Here is a 13,777-nt window from a genome sequence, read left to right as displayed (position 1 = left end):
AAGGTAGCCTAGTCTCTTGTTTTTAATACACTCAGACTGTATGTTATAATAAAAGTCCAAAACAAAACTCTACTGTTCCAGATTCTTTTGGTTCCTAGGAATAGAAAAGCCAACTCTATCTGGATTAAGCAAAACAGGGAATTTATTGACTGTTTTAACGGTAGTTTTAGCTCCTTGCATGGCTGCACCCAGGGACTCAGGTAATATTAGGGGTTGGTTTCTCTCTCTCTCACTCTTAGGCAGCCTTTCCCCCTTTTGATGTCTGTCCCCTCACCCTTACCCCCACCCCTCATTTCCCAACATTTTCAGGCTTACATTCCATCCTTTCTTTTCTAACAGTTCTTACACAAGTCCTGTAATTGAATCTACTTGGCCTGTTTTGGGTCACAAGTCTATCCCCGAAGTAATCATTTTGGACTTGGGGACAAAATATGTTGATGGCTGCAGTGGATCATATGTTCACCCTTAGAGCTGGAATGGAGGGCAGTAGGCTCCACGTGGCTTAAGGATTGAGGAGTAATTCTCTGCAAAACTGAGGCACCCCACAAAACTGCCTCTTCTGTGCCTAGTTGGAGGCTCTGTCCAAGACCATGGGCACTTTGGAACTAGAGGAGGAACAGTTCTTGTTCTTCCTCAGACGGTGCTGTGTATAGTTCTGCTTGGTTTTCTCTGCTTGGGATACATCCCAGATGTTCAGATGGCTCCCTTCCGCATTTCCTTCATATCTCTGTTCAGATGTCATCTCTTCAGGCTTACTGATGTCCCTGTAACACAGTGCCACCACCACCACCCACATGCCTCTTTCAAACCCTTTACCGTGCTGTTAACTTCATAGTGAGCGAGTATGTTTATCTTCTGTCTTCCTCCATCTGAAGAAGGACCTTGTTTCTCCTGTTTACTGCCGTACTCTAGGTTCCTAGAACAGTGCTTGGCACATTGCAGGCATTCAAATATTTGTCTGTTAAACAAAGGAATACATGAGTATCGTGATAGGAAAATGAAAAACAAAAGGAGAAATGAGGGCAGAGAGGACTGTCGTGACCAAAAGAGACAAATGGCTCTTAAAGGTATGGAGGAACTTATCTGGAGAGGAGGGGGGTAATGTTTGATACTGAGCAATTAGGAAAATATTCCTCTTGCATCCCTGCTGTTTCTTTTACTAGAGGCTTCTAATAAAGGCTTCTGTCTTTCCTTATTAGGGACATTGTTAATTATTAGCTCATGATTAAATTAAAATTTTAGTTAAATAATTAAAAGTAGCTTAAATGATGCCTTTCTGTTAACATGATGGATAGCAGCACTGTAGAGTATAAATGTTGCAAGCTACAAATGTGATCCACATAGGTAAGTTAAATTTTTTTAGTAGCCACATAAAAATATTTCAAAAGAAATAGATGAAATTAATCTTAATATTATGTTTAACTCAACATATCTGAGCCATCATTTTAACATATAGCCATTGTAAATTTTGTTAGAGATATTTCACATTCTTTTTTGGGGTATTAAGTATTAGAAATCTGGTATATATTTTATATTTACAGTACCTCTCAATTTAGACTAGCCAATTTTGATGCTCATTAGCTGCTGGTGACTAGTGACTACTGTATAAGACATCACAGTCTAGAACATATATGCATGCATTCCTTTATTCAATAAGTACTTTAGAATAGTGCCAGATACCATTCTAAATGCTTAGTGTTTACGGATGAAGAAGACAGATGGGATCTCTGGTTTCAGAGAGTTTATATTTTCTCACGAAGGGACAGATAATTAAATAAATAAAATAACTTTGAATAGCGGTAAGTGGGAAGGATGTTATTTATATTGATTGATTTAAGTAATATACATAACAAAGTTTACAGGTCTTAAGTATATATCAGTAGATGTGTGTTTATGCAGTATGACTACCACCCAGATCACAAGGCCCCCCTGCCCTTTGGTAAGAAGTTTGAAAGACTTTTACGTGGAAGAAGGGGTGGGAAGAATGTGTATTATCTTTTCTACTTTTGAGAGACATGGAAAGGAAGAAATATTTTTCTGGACTACTGCACTATTCAGTTTTGGGAAGAAGGAGTTAAGCTTGGAGCCAAATCTGTCCTTTGTCTTTGAGCCCCCATTTTTTATTTTTATTTTTTTAAGATTTTTCTTTTTGATGTGGACCAATTTTAAAGTCTTTATTGAATTTGTTACAATATTGCTTCTGTTTTATGTTTTGGTTTTTTGGCCACGAGGCATGTGGGATCTTAGCTCCCAGACCAGGGATCAAACTTGCACGCCCTACAATGGACGGTGAAGTCCTAACCACTGGACCATCAGGGAAGTCCCTGAGCCCCCATTTTTTAGTGGTAATATATTTTTTAAAAGACTCTGCTGCCCCCTACTATCTAAAATGAGCTGAGAAACAGTTATAGAACTATACTAAGTGAAGAGGTCTATTGTTTTATTTAGGGTTTTAGTAATAACAAAGTTAACCATGGACTTCCCTGGTGGTCCAGTGGTTAAGATGCCGTGCTTCCACTGCAGGGGGTGCAGGTTTGATCCCTGATCAGGGAAGTTCCACATGCTGCGTGAGGTGCGGCCACAAAAAAAAAAAAAAAAAAGTTAACCATGGTATTTCATACTCTGAGTGCATTATAAATTCTGCGTTGATTCTATAGTATTTATTCACTAAATATACATAATATTGGATTATTCACATTAATAATTTTTTTCATAAGAGTAAAGCAAATTTGTAATTTGTACTCTGATATTTAGAAAGTTCAAATTATTTCTTTTTTAAAATTAATTAATTTATTTATTAATTAATTTATTTTTGGCTGCGTTGGGTCTTTGTTGCTGCGCGCGGGCTTTCTCTAGTTGTGGTGAGTGGGGGCTACTCTTTGTTGTGGTGCGCTGGTTTCTCATTGCGGTGGCTTCTCTTGCTGCGGAGCACGGGCCCTAGGGCACACGGGCTTCAGTAGTTGTGGCGCACTGGCTTAGCTGCTCCATGGCATGTGGGATCTTCCCAGACCAGGACATGGCCCTGCATTGGCAGGCGGATTCTTAACTACTGCGCCTCCAGGGAAGCCCTCAAATTATTTCTTAAAAAGGTAGTATGGTTTGCATATTTGCATACTCCAACTTTACAAACAAATTAGTAAATGTGGATGTAATGTTTTTCACTTTAGAATCTTTTATAATTCAGTTTCCTTCTGGGGGAGTTAATGGCATTTTAAAAATCAGGTATTTGTTACTCTTGTGTTTATGTAGAACTTGAGGGAGTTGGTAGATTTAATAGGTAATTCTATATAAAGCTTATTAAAATTAGGTTTTCTTAGTGTTTTAAAATGATATTAAGAGAATATAAATTGTAGGCCACATGCTTTACGTGTGAATGATGATTATCGTTTTATCTTTGCAGATTTTGAAAGATATAGCCAACCGATACCATATGATGAGAGGTTCCAAAATACATTTTGTGCCAGGCTGGGATTGTCATGGGTTACCCATTGAAATAAAAGTATTATCAGAACTTGGTGGAAAAGCTCAGAATCTTTCAGCTATGGAAATTAGAGAGAAAGGTAAATAATCTCTATTTCTGTTTTAAAATGGTATTTGTAAACACTGCTTCCTTGGAAAAGTCAGGGCTTTATCAAAGACACCTGTTGTTTTTTGGTTTTTGCTATTGTTTTTTGCTTATAATGAGATCTCTTGGAAACCACTTTGTGTCAAAGAAAATTAAGATTTTGTGTAATTGACTTTTATGAGAACTTATGTTCAGAAATGAAGGAAAGATTTGTGAACACATCCAAGTACATTTTTCAGTTCTTTAGTCTTCACATTTTGTTGAAATTATGACTTTGGTCAATGTTTTTATTTACTTTCTTGGCTAGGACTTGACCTATTTTAGGTGTTAAACCAAAAGTAATTATTAAATTAAAAATTTTTTTAAGAGATCTCTTTTTTTGATCCTTTCCTTCCATAGAATGTGTCAGGGAAGACCCTTCTATCCTTTTTCTTTTTTTAAAAGAATTAATTAATTAATATTTTTAGCTGTGTTGGGTCTTTGTTGCTGCACACGGGCTTTCTCTAGTTGCAGCAAGCGGGGCCTTCTCTTCGTTGTGGTGCACAGGTTTCTCATTGCGGTGGCTTCTCTTGTTGTGGAGCACAGGTTCTAGGTGCACAGGCTTCAGTAGTTGTGACACAGGGCTCAGTAGTTGTGGCTCATGGGCTCTAGAGCGCAGGCTCAGTGATTGTGACACACAGGCTTAGTTGCTCTGCGGCATGTGGGGTCTTCCTGGACCAGGGATCGAACCCATGTCCCCTGCATTGGCAGACGGATTCTTAACCACTACACCACCAGGGAAGTCCCCCTTCTGTTCTTATATATTAAACTGTTTTGTTTTTTTTTAAAGGGCTCCTCAGTGTTTATTTATTTATTTATTTTTGGCTGCTTTGGGTCTTTCTTGCTGTGTGCGGGCTTTCTCTAGTTGCGGTGAGTGGGGGCTACTCTTCGTTGTAGTGCATGGGCTTCTTATTGTGGCAGCTTCTCATGTTACAGGGCACGGGCTCTAGGCACACGGGCTTCAGTAGTTGTGGCTCTCGGGCTCAGTAGTTGTGTCTTGCGGGCTCTAGAGCGCAGGCTCAGTAGTTGTGGCGCACAGGCTTAGTTGCTCCACGGCATGTGGGATCTTCCCGGACCAGGGCTCGAACCCGTGTCCCCTGCATTGGCAGGTGGATTCTTAACCACTGTGCCACCAGGGAAGTCCCTAAACTATTTTATAATTGGATATGATTGTGAAGATTTCATACTTCCTTATGAAAGAGTATTATTGGTTATACTGATTACTTTTTTGTGTGTGTATATATAATGAAATAAGAATTATTCTCTGACCTTTTCTTAAACTAAGAAATATGAAGAATAACTTTTCCAGTTTATTTTTTCTAAAAGTAAGGTCATTTTATGATCTCTCAATAATCGAGGAGATGGTAACAAAATTTTAACTTTTGAAATTTTAGTGAATTTTAGAATTTGTTGTAGGTATCTTCTGAGCACTTTAACTTTCAGATAATTTTCCTATTAAAAATTTTTATAGTCTATGTTGTGTACAATACCTGCATTTAGAGAGATACATGCTAAGCCATGTTTAAGAATTTGAATTAATTTGTTTTCAAAAGCTTTTTGTTTCTTTTATTGTTTTTAGCTAGATCATTCGCCAAAGCAGCAATTGAGAAACAGAAATCGGCATTTATTCGTTGGGGAATAATGGCAGATTGGAATAATTGCTACTATACATTTGATGGAAGATATGAAGCCAGACAGTTGAGAATTTTCTACGAAATGTATGATAAGGTAATAAAAGTTTTTTTTTTCTTTGAGTATGTTAAAATATGTGTTACAGAATTCCAGCTTTCATTTTTCTGTCTTTTATAGGGCTTGATTTATCGATCTTATAAACCTGTGTTTTGGTCTCCCTCATCAAGGTATTTATGTCTTTCTGGTACTAAAGGGGAGAATTTTGTGAGGGTTCCAAATATTTATGTTTAATATTTTTAAACCTTAGGACTGCATTGGCTGAAGCAGAACTTGAATATAATCCAGAGCATGTCAGTTGCTCAGTATATGTAAAATTCCCTCTCTTGAAACCTTCTCCTAAGTTGGCATCTCTTATAGGTAAGATTTATCTGTTGCTTGAGTTTATTAAAGTTATGGAATTATAACATTTGATTTGCTCGCATATTTGAAATTTTATTTTCACAGATGGTTCATCTCCTGTTAGTTTCTTAGTCTGGACCACCCAGCCTTGGACAATTCCAGCCAATCAGGCTGTTTGTTATATGCCAGAATCAAAGTAGGTATATTATTGCAATTTTTGTTTTATCCACAAATAGGATCAATTCCATTTTTAGCATTATTTTGATCTTATTTAATCCTTATTATCCTTTTAAAATTAGTGAATTATAACTTAGTTCATATAGATTTAGTTCATGTAGATTTTATTAAGCTTTAGCTCATATAGATTAAAGATTATAAGCTTTAGTTCATATAGATTTTATTAAGCTTTAGTTCATATAGATTTTATTAAGCTTTAGAGGATTCTACTTAAGACCTTATTTCTACCTTTTGGAAAAGAAAAGAGAAATGTAAGGAATGAAGTCCCTTGAAAATAGTACTTTTTTGATCTTAAAGTTAGTTTTTCTAAAATGATGTAAAACATTTAAAATGTTATATGTGGTTTTTCTTTTTTCATTATTAGTAATTTACTCCTAAAATTTTATTTTAGGTATGCTTTTGTGAAGTGTTCCAAATCTGGAGACTTCTACCTTTTAGCTGCAGATAAAGTAACATCTGTTGCTTCTACTTTGGAAACAACATTTGAGGTTATTTCAACATTTTCAGGTAAGGATTTACAGGTATTCTGACGATCAAAGTCATCAAAATATTGGGTTGATCTGAGTTCAGTACCTTGCTGAAGATTGCTCATTGTGAATCAAAACAGATATGGCCTCTACCTTTCTAGAATATATTTTACATTGATTAAACTGAAGGAGACTATGCATTAAACATGATAGGAGTATAGAAAATGTGAACATTGACAAAGGCACAATAGATTAAAAAAAATTTTTGGCAAATATCGAGGGGAAAATTAGACAGATGCCCTTTGTACAACATACAGTGTACAAATTTCCATCTAAAATTTTATTCAAAATTAAATTGAAAATTATTTTTATCTGATTTGATCAAAGGAGCAAAGAAGGAAATAAATATATTTATTTTGGGGTATATGATTTTAATAAGGAAATTGAATAAATTCTGAAAGTTATTCCCAAGATAGCATTTCTATCAAAAGGATCCTTAGTAAGCTATAATTTGGGACTTCTGAAGTAGTAGCTGATTTTGAAATATAACTGTGGATGAAAGAATGCTCAACATCATTAATCGTTAGAGAAATGCAAATCAAAACTACAATGAGATATCACCTCACACCAGTCAGAATGGCCATCATCAAAAAATCTACAAACAGTAAATGCTGGAGAGGGTGTGGAGAAAAGGGAACCCTCTTGCACTGGTGGTGGGAATGTAAATTGATACAGCCACTCTGGAGAACAGTATGGAGGTTCCTTAAAAAACTAAAAATAGAACTACCATATGACCCAGCAATCCCACTACTGGGCATATACCCTGAGAAAACCATAATTCAAAAAGAGTCATGTACCACAGTGTTCACTGCAGCACTATTTACAATAGCCAGGACATGGAAGCAACCTAAATGTCCATCGACAGATGAATGGATAAAGAAGATGTGGCACATATAAACAATGGACTATTACTCAGCCATAAAAAGAAACGAAACTGAGTTATTTGTAGTGAGGTGGATGGACCTAGAGTGTGTCATACAGAGTGAAGTAAGTCAGAAAGGGAAAAACAAATACCGTATGCTAACACATATATATGGAATCTAAGAAAAAAAAAAAAAAAAGGTCATGAAGAACCTAGGGGCAAGATGGGAATAAAGACACAGACCTACTAGAGAATGGACTTGAGGATTTGGGGAGGGGGAAGGGTAAGCTGTGACTAAGTGAGAGAGTGGCATGGACATATATACACTACCAAATGTAAAATAGATACCTAGTGGGAAGCAGCCACATAGCACAGGGAGATCAGCTCGGTGCTCTGTGACCACCTAGAGGGGTGGGATAGGGAGGGTGGGAGGGAGGGAGACGCAAGAGGGAAGAGATATGGGAACAAATGTATATGTATAACTGATTCACTTTGTTATAAAGCAGAAACTAACACAGCATTGTAAAGCAATTATATTCTAAAAAAGATGTTAAAAAAAAAAGAAATATAACTGTGGAAATCTAGGGAAGTTTAAAATTACCTTTGATCCTTAGGGATGATATATCTTTGAGTTTCTTACAAAAGAAAAAAAAAAATCACAAGAATAGATACTCAAAAATGGAAAGATTGCCTAGCAAAGTAAGGAAGGCCTCAAAATGCACTGGTTTAGATATAAACCAGTTAGAGGTTTAAACAAACTTAACAAAAATCAAAAGGTTTTTAATGTCAGAGGTATGAAAGAAGCTCCAGAATGTTTAATATTTAATACCATTTGGACCTTGTTGGTGCATTAGGTAACTTAGAGGCTCCAGTATATTCTTTACTCCATACCCCTCTCTCACCTCTTTTTTTAAAAAATTGATATGTAATTGATATATAACATTATATTAGTTTCAGGCATTCAAAATAATGATTCAGTATTTGTATATATTGTGAAATGATCACCATAATAAGTCTAGTTAACATCCATCATCACACATAGTTGCAAATTTTTTTTCTTGTGATGAGAACTTTTAAGATCTAATCCCTTAGTAACTTTCAAATATACAGCACAGTATTATTAACCACAGCCCACCTCTTTTTTAAGTGCAAAAGGTATTAATAGACTTCCTTGACATGTTAGATGTTGTTACGGAAGTTGAGTGGCATTCTCAAAAGGTTTTTGAAAGTATTAAGGTTAAATTTAAAGGTCATTTTTCTAGACTGCATAATTGTTTCAAATTATTACTTTGTGAAAAATTGATTGCCGTTTTTAGCCACCCTGTTTCAGAGGAAAATATATACTTCTCATTCCTAGCCTATATTTTCTTGTTTTCTGATCTGTAAATTGGGGATAATGCTAGTTGCTTTGTAGTATTGTGAAGATGAGGTAAGAATTTATGTTGCGTCTAGTACATGTGGGTGCCCAGTAACTGTCGGGTATTATTTATCATCTCTTACCTTTTTAGGGTAACATCATGAAAAGCTACAACGAGTTCCCGCAGAGATAGTATTAGAACCTACTAGTCATTGACCTGTTGATCTAGAATTTTTTTGTCCTCTATTCTAAACGGTACATAACTGCACATAAATTAGAGAAGTTTTTTTGGATTCATTTGATTATGTATTTGTTATAATAATTGCTAATATTTTAAAGCATTTACAGTGTGGCAAGTATTGTGCTAAGTACCCAAAATGCTTAACGTGCATTAACCCAGTTTATGTTCACAGCAGACCTCTGAGGTAGGAACCATAATTGTTCACATTTTATAGATTCCTGAAGGTCACAGAACAAGCAAAAGGGAAAGCCAGAATTTGAGCCCAGTCTTATCCCAGATTCTGCTCTTTTCACCTGATGTCTATTGCTATTCTTAAAGAGGTAGAAGAATTGCTATATAAAATAATTCTTTTTTTTAAATTTTTTTTTATTTTTGGCTGTGTTGGGTCTTCGTTTCTGTGCGAGGGCTTTCTGTAGTTGCGGCAAGGAGGGCCACTCTTCATCGCGGTGCGTGGGCCTCTCACTATCGCGGCCTCTCTTGTTGCGGAGCACAGGCTCCAGACGCGCAGGCTCAGTAGTTGTGGCTCACGGGCCTAGTTGCTCCGCGGCATGTGGGATCCTCCCAGACCAGGGCTCGAACCCGTGTCCCTTGCATTGGCAGGCAGATTCTCAACCACTGCGCCACCAGGGAAGCCCCCAAAATAATTCTTAATTGTAGCTTTCTTTCCCCACAGGTGTTGACTTGGAAAATGGTACTTGTGCTCATCCTTTCATTTCTGAGAGGGTGTCTCCTCTTTTACCTGCCAGTCATGTGACCATGACAAAAGGAACAGGGTTGGTTCACACAGCCCCAGCTCATGGTATGGAAGATTACAGTGTAGCTTCTCAACACAACTTGCCCATGGTACTGCTCCTCTTTTTTCCTTTTAAATTATTCCTTTTGTAGAATTAAAGCAATAAACCCTAACTAACATCTTTACTTTTGATAATAAACAATAATTTTTGTCATCATAGTTAAGTTGTGAAATGCTTCTGTGCAGTAAGCCTCCAAAGCCTCATTAACTCATACTAATTGAGAACGATCTCCCAGAATTAGCACAAAGTTGTCACAGAGTTAGAATTGAAGAATACATAGTAAATGGGGGCATTTTTTTTTCCAGGTATTAAGTCACATAGACAAATTACTTTCAGTCCCTGAAAAATAGCAAGTGGGTTTTACTAAATAGTTGAAAAGAGCTGTGTTTTTTTTTTTTTTCAGACTAAACAGTCTTCTCTAAATTTATTTTACACACGTCAGTTACTTAGCAAGTTTTTCCATTTAGCTAAAGGCAAGTCTCAAAGTCGTCCCAATGTATGTACACTGCCATAGATCTGTAAATTAATAGAGGTTTTTAGTATATTTTGTTACTTTTTGTAATTAAACTTTAGGTATATATTTTAATAATACATTTTGCCTTTGGTGATTTAAATGTGTAAATTCACAAATTCTGATTGACTGAATAAGAAGTACCCAAATTTTCAGTGTAGTGAAAGACTAGACTATAATGAGTTGTTTTATATAGTATACTGCTTTGCTAGATATTGTCATAAGATGCAATGTCTTGATACTTTATTTTAATTGTTCAAAATGACTCTTTGTAGGATTGTTTAGTGAATGAAGATGGAGTTTTCACGGATGCTGCAGGTCCTGAACTTCAAAACAAAGCTGTTCTTGAAGAGGGAACAGATGCGGGTGAGTACTGTGTATGTTGTTATCATAAATACGTATTTTCTGAAAAGCAGTCAGCAGTAACCTTTGCTGGCAATTCTCTCATTTTGTACTTTCAACAGAAACAAAAAGCTAAAATTATATTTTATTTATATTTTATTTTGCCACATGGTTTAAAATGGAGTTTGGCACTTTTTCATCTTTTGCTTTGAAGTTGCTCTACTTGTTTAAGCAGATCAAGGCAGTCAACAGAGAGTGATGTTATTTTAGGACTATAGAGATAGTCATCAGCAGTGTTAGTTTTGTGGAAGGATGAAATCAACCTTGGGACTAGATGCTGACTGTGAATCAGACACTCTCACTCCGTTTGTAACCCTTATATCATTGATACATACAGGATAGTTGACGTATGAACAATTTTAGGGGTCCTCCAGTCTTGAGTTGTCTTTCTGCCTTTCTATAAATATGGATCCAAGGACCAGGTACTATGAAAACCTTTCTTTGCCCACACTAAGACTAAGGCTAATTAGATCTGGTATATTAATTTTCTAGGGCTTCTGTCACAAATTACCATAAATTTGGTGGCTTCAGACAACAGAAACTTATTCTCTCACAGTTCTGGAAGCAAGAAGTCTGAAATCAAGGTGTTGGCCAGGCTCTGCTCCCTCTGAAAGCTCTATGGAAAAATTCATGTTTGCCTCTTCCTAGCTTCTGGTGGCTCCTGGTAATCCTTGGCATTCTTTGGTTTATAGCTGTATCACTCCAGTCTGCCTCTATTGTAACATGTCCTTCTTTGCTCTGTGTGTCTCTGTGTATCCTTTCTTCTTAGAAGGACACCAGGCATTGGAATTAGGGCCCACTCTAATCCAGTGTGACCTCATCTTAATTGCAGATTACATCTACAAAGACCCTATTTCCGAATAAGGTCACATTCACAAGTACTAGGATACTAAGGGCTAGGACTTGAACGTATCTTTTGGGGGGACAGAATTCAACCCAGTATACCTGGTTTCTTCTGGATTACCTGGAGACCATTTTAAGATTCATAGTATGAAAGACTGTGACTCTGAATTTGAGATGTAGAATTCTAGATGTGTTCTGTCATCTTTGAAATGAAGAGCCATGGGAATGGCATAATTTGGAGTCTGATTAAGGTTTTACAGTTTCTGCTTTTTTTGCCCGGAGATTCCCGGATTATGCCTTTGCTACCTGGTAGATGGCTACTATTACTGTCACCTGTTGGCCCAGATTTAGTACTCCCTGGGAGTTTAGAGAGTTATTAGGATTTACATAGTGCTTTTTAATTGTGTCTAATGTAAATTGTTATTAATTGTTTTTTAAGTTATAAAGATGCTTCAGGCTGCCAAGAATTTGTTGAAAGAGGAGAAATTGGTACACAGCTATCCCTATGACTGGAGGACTAAGAAACCAGTAGTTATTCGTGCCAGCAAGCAGTGGTTTGTAAATATCACGGATATTAAGACTACAGCCAAGGTATAAAAGGCATCCTACTGTAAGGGCTGGGTTTATCATCATTGCCTCAGTATGGAAGGTTTACATGCGAGGTTGGGGTAGGGTTTTGGGAGTAGAAGGGATTAATGCTATTATTATTTGGTTTCATAAACTTGTAGAATTTTAGATCTGGAAGGACCTTGGGTTTCCATCCCTTCATTATACACATGTGGAAAATCACGCTTAGAGAGGTTAACTTGCTCTAATTTCCTGCCCAGTGTAGTGAAAATAGCATAGAATTAGGACTTGAGTTCAGCAAATTGTTGAACCTCTCAGAACCTCAGTTTCCTCATCTATATAAACGTGATAATAATGCCTACCTCACAAGGTAAGTGAATAGCAGTTCCCAGAACAGTGTCTGGCACATAACAGGCATTCAGCAAAACTCTTTTAAAACTCTTTGCTTCCTTAAAATTGAAATTGCAGTTCATTTGAAAAGCTATTTCTTTTGAGTTAACAAATACTTTGTAACTGGCATTTTAAATATTAATATATATTTGCGCTCTTTCATTCCATACATGTATGTATCTGTGTGTGTGTATCTCATGAACAACTTGATTCTATTAAATGAAAGAGCTCAAATATATATTTGGTAACCAGGCTGAGTATACAGATAGTTTGCTTTACAGCTTGCACGTAACATTGCTGTTACTAGTTGGTTCATTTGTTGACCTGGCGATGTGGGGTCCGTGCCAAAGCTATGCAAGCAATTTACACTTTCTGCATTCGTGTAGAGTGGACAGCTGTGCAGTGGACCGTTTCTTTGTTTTGCTCTGTTTTTTACATCTCTGTGAAGCCTGTTTTTCTCCTGTACATGTTATAATTTGTAACTTTCAGCTCTGCACGGATTTTTGTTGCAGAACATCTGAGTCTGATGCCGATGCAATACGCTGAAGCCAAATTTTTTTTTAACTTCTTTATAGAAAATTTTCAGTTGTTCCTCGCAGAAATAGAGAGAATAATGTACTGCCATGTTTCCATCACCCAGCTTCAACAATAATCTCCTTTTTGCCAATTTTATTTTTATCTGCATCCCTACCCATTATCTACACTTCCTACCCATTGGATTATTTTAAAGCAACTTTTAGGCATTATGTTTTCCATAAATATTTCATCATGTATATCTGACATGTAAAATTAAAACTAATTTTAATGCCATTTTTACCACCTTAAAAAAATAATAGTTATTCCTTAACAAAATCCAATATCAAGTCAGTATCATGTTTCAATTTTTAATCAAAATAACTTGCGAATGTTGCCATTCTACCAGTAGGTGGTGCTACAAAGGGCTTTGGGGGAGGGGATTTCTGGTGGTTCAGGTAAGCGAGGAAACTGTTTAAACATGCTCTAAAAATGTAAAAATGCTTTTATTGATGGGTAGAGAGACTTTCTTTGAGACTTTTTAAAATGAAGTTATATTTTCACTGACGGATATTTTTAAACATTTTTGCTATATAATTCTTTTCTTGGTAATTAACAAATGAAAGCAAATGCTAGTAGTTTACAGCTTTTTGGGGGGGGAGGTGGAGGGAAGGAGAGTTCTTGAGAGACAGCAAGTAAATAGGAAGTAACTTATTTTGACAAAGTGTTTTCTATGTTGTAAACCATACTATGTAAAATTAGGTTATATTGCAGTCCTTGTTTGTCCACCTAGGATAGTAGCTTATTTCTTAAGCATTTAAAAAAGAATTATTGAAATCAAGTTTGAATTGATTTTAACTGTAGTTTAATAAAGTATAATACTTCTACTAAACCTGTT

General features: G+C 36.3%; 1 protein-coding gene across 1 annotated transcript in view; it reads left to right on the top strand.

The window, feature by feature from the left end:
• Window positions 1-13,777, top strand: part of IARS2 (isoleucyl-tRNA synthetase 2, mitochondrial) — a 77,006-nt gene that overhangs the window by 32,267 nt on the left and 30,962 nt on the right. Inside the window, exons 3-11 of the mRNA XM_007172069.2 lie at window positions 3,401-3,560; window positions 5,184-5,332; window positions 5,414-5,463; window positions 5,544-5,653; window positions 5,741-5,831; window positions 6,264-6,379; window positions 9,533-9,702; window positions 10,440-10,530; window positions 11,849-12,000. Coding sequence (XP_007172131.2) covers window positions 3,401-3,560; window positions 5,184-5,332; window positions 5,414-5,463; window positions 5,544-5,653; window positions 5,741-5,831; window positions 6,264-6,379; window positions 9,533-9,702; window positions 10,440-10,530; window positions 11,849-12,000 — 1,089 coding nt within the window. The remainder of the gene's footprint in view (window positions 1-3,400; window positions 3,561-5,183; window positions 5,333-5,413; window positions 5,464-5,543; window positions 5,654-5,740; window positions 5,832-6,263; window positions 6,380-9,532; window positions 9,703-10,439; window positions 10,531-11,848; window positions 12,001-13,777) is intronic.

The sequence above is a fragment of the Balaenoptera acutorostrata genome, chromosome 1, assembly GCF_949987535.1.
Source record: "Balaenoptera acutorostrata chromosome 1, mBalAcu1.1, whole genome shotgun sequence".
Lineage (NCBI taxonomy): Eukaryota > Metazoa > Chordata > Mammalia > Artiodactyla > Balaenopteridae > Balaenoptera > Balaenoptera acutorostrata.
Note: the sequence above shows the minus strand (reverse complement) of the source record. Positions and strands in the feature narration are given on the sequence as shown.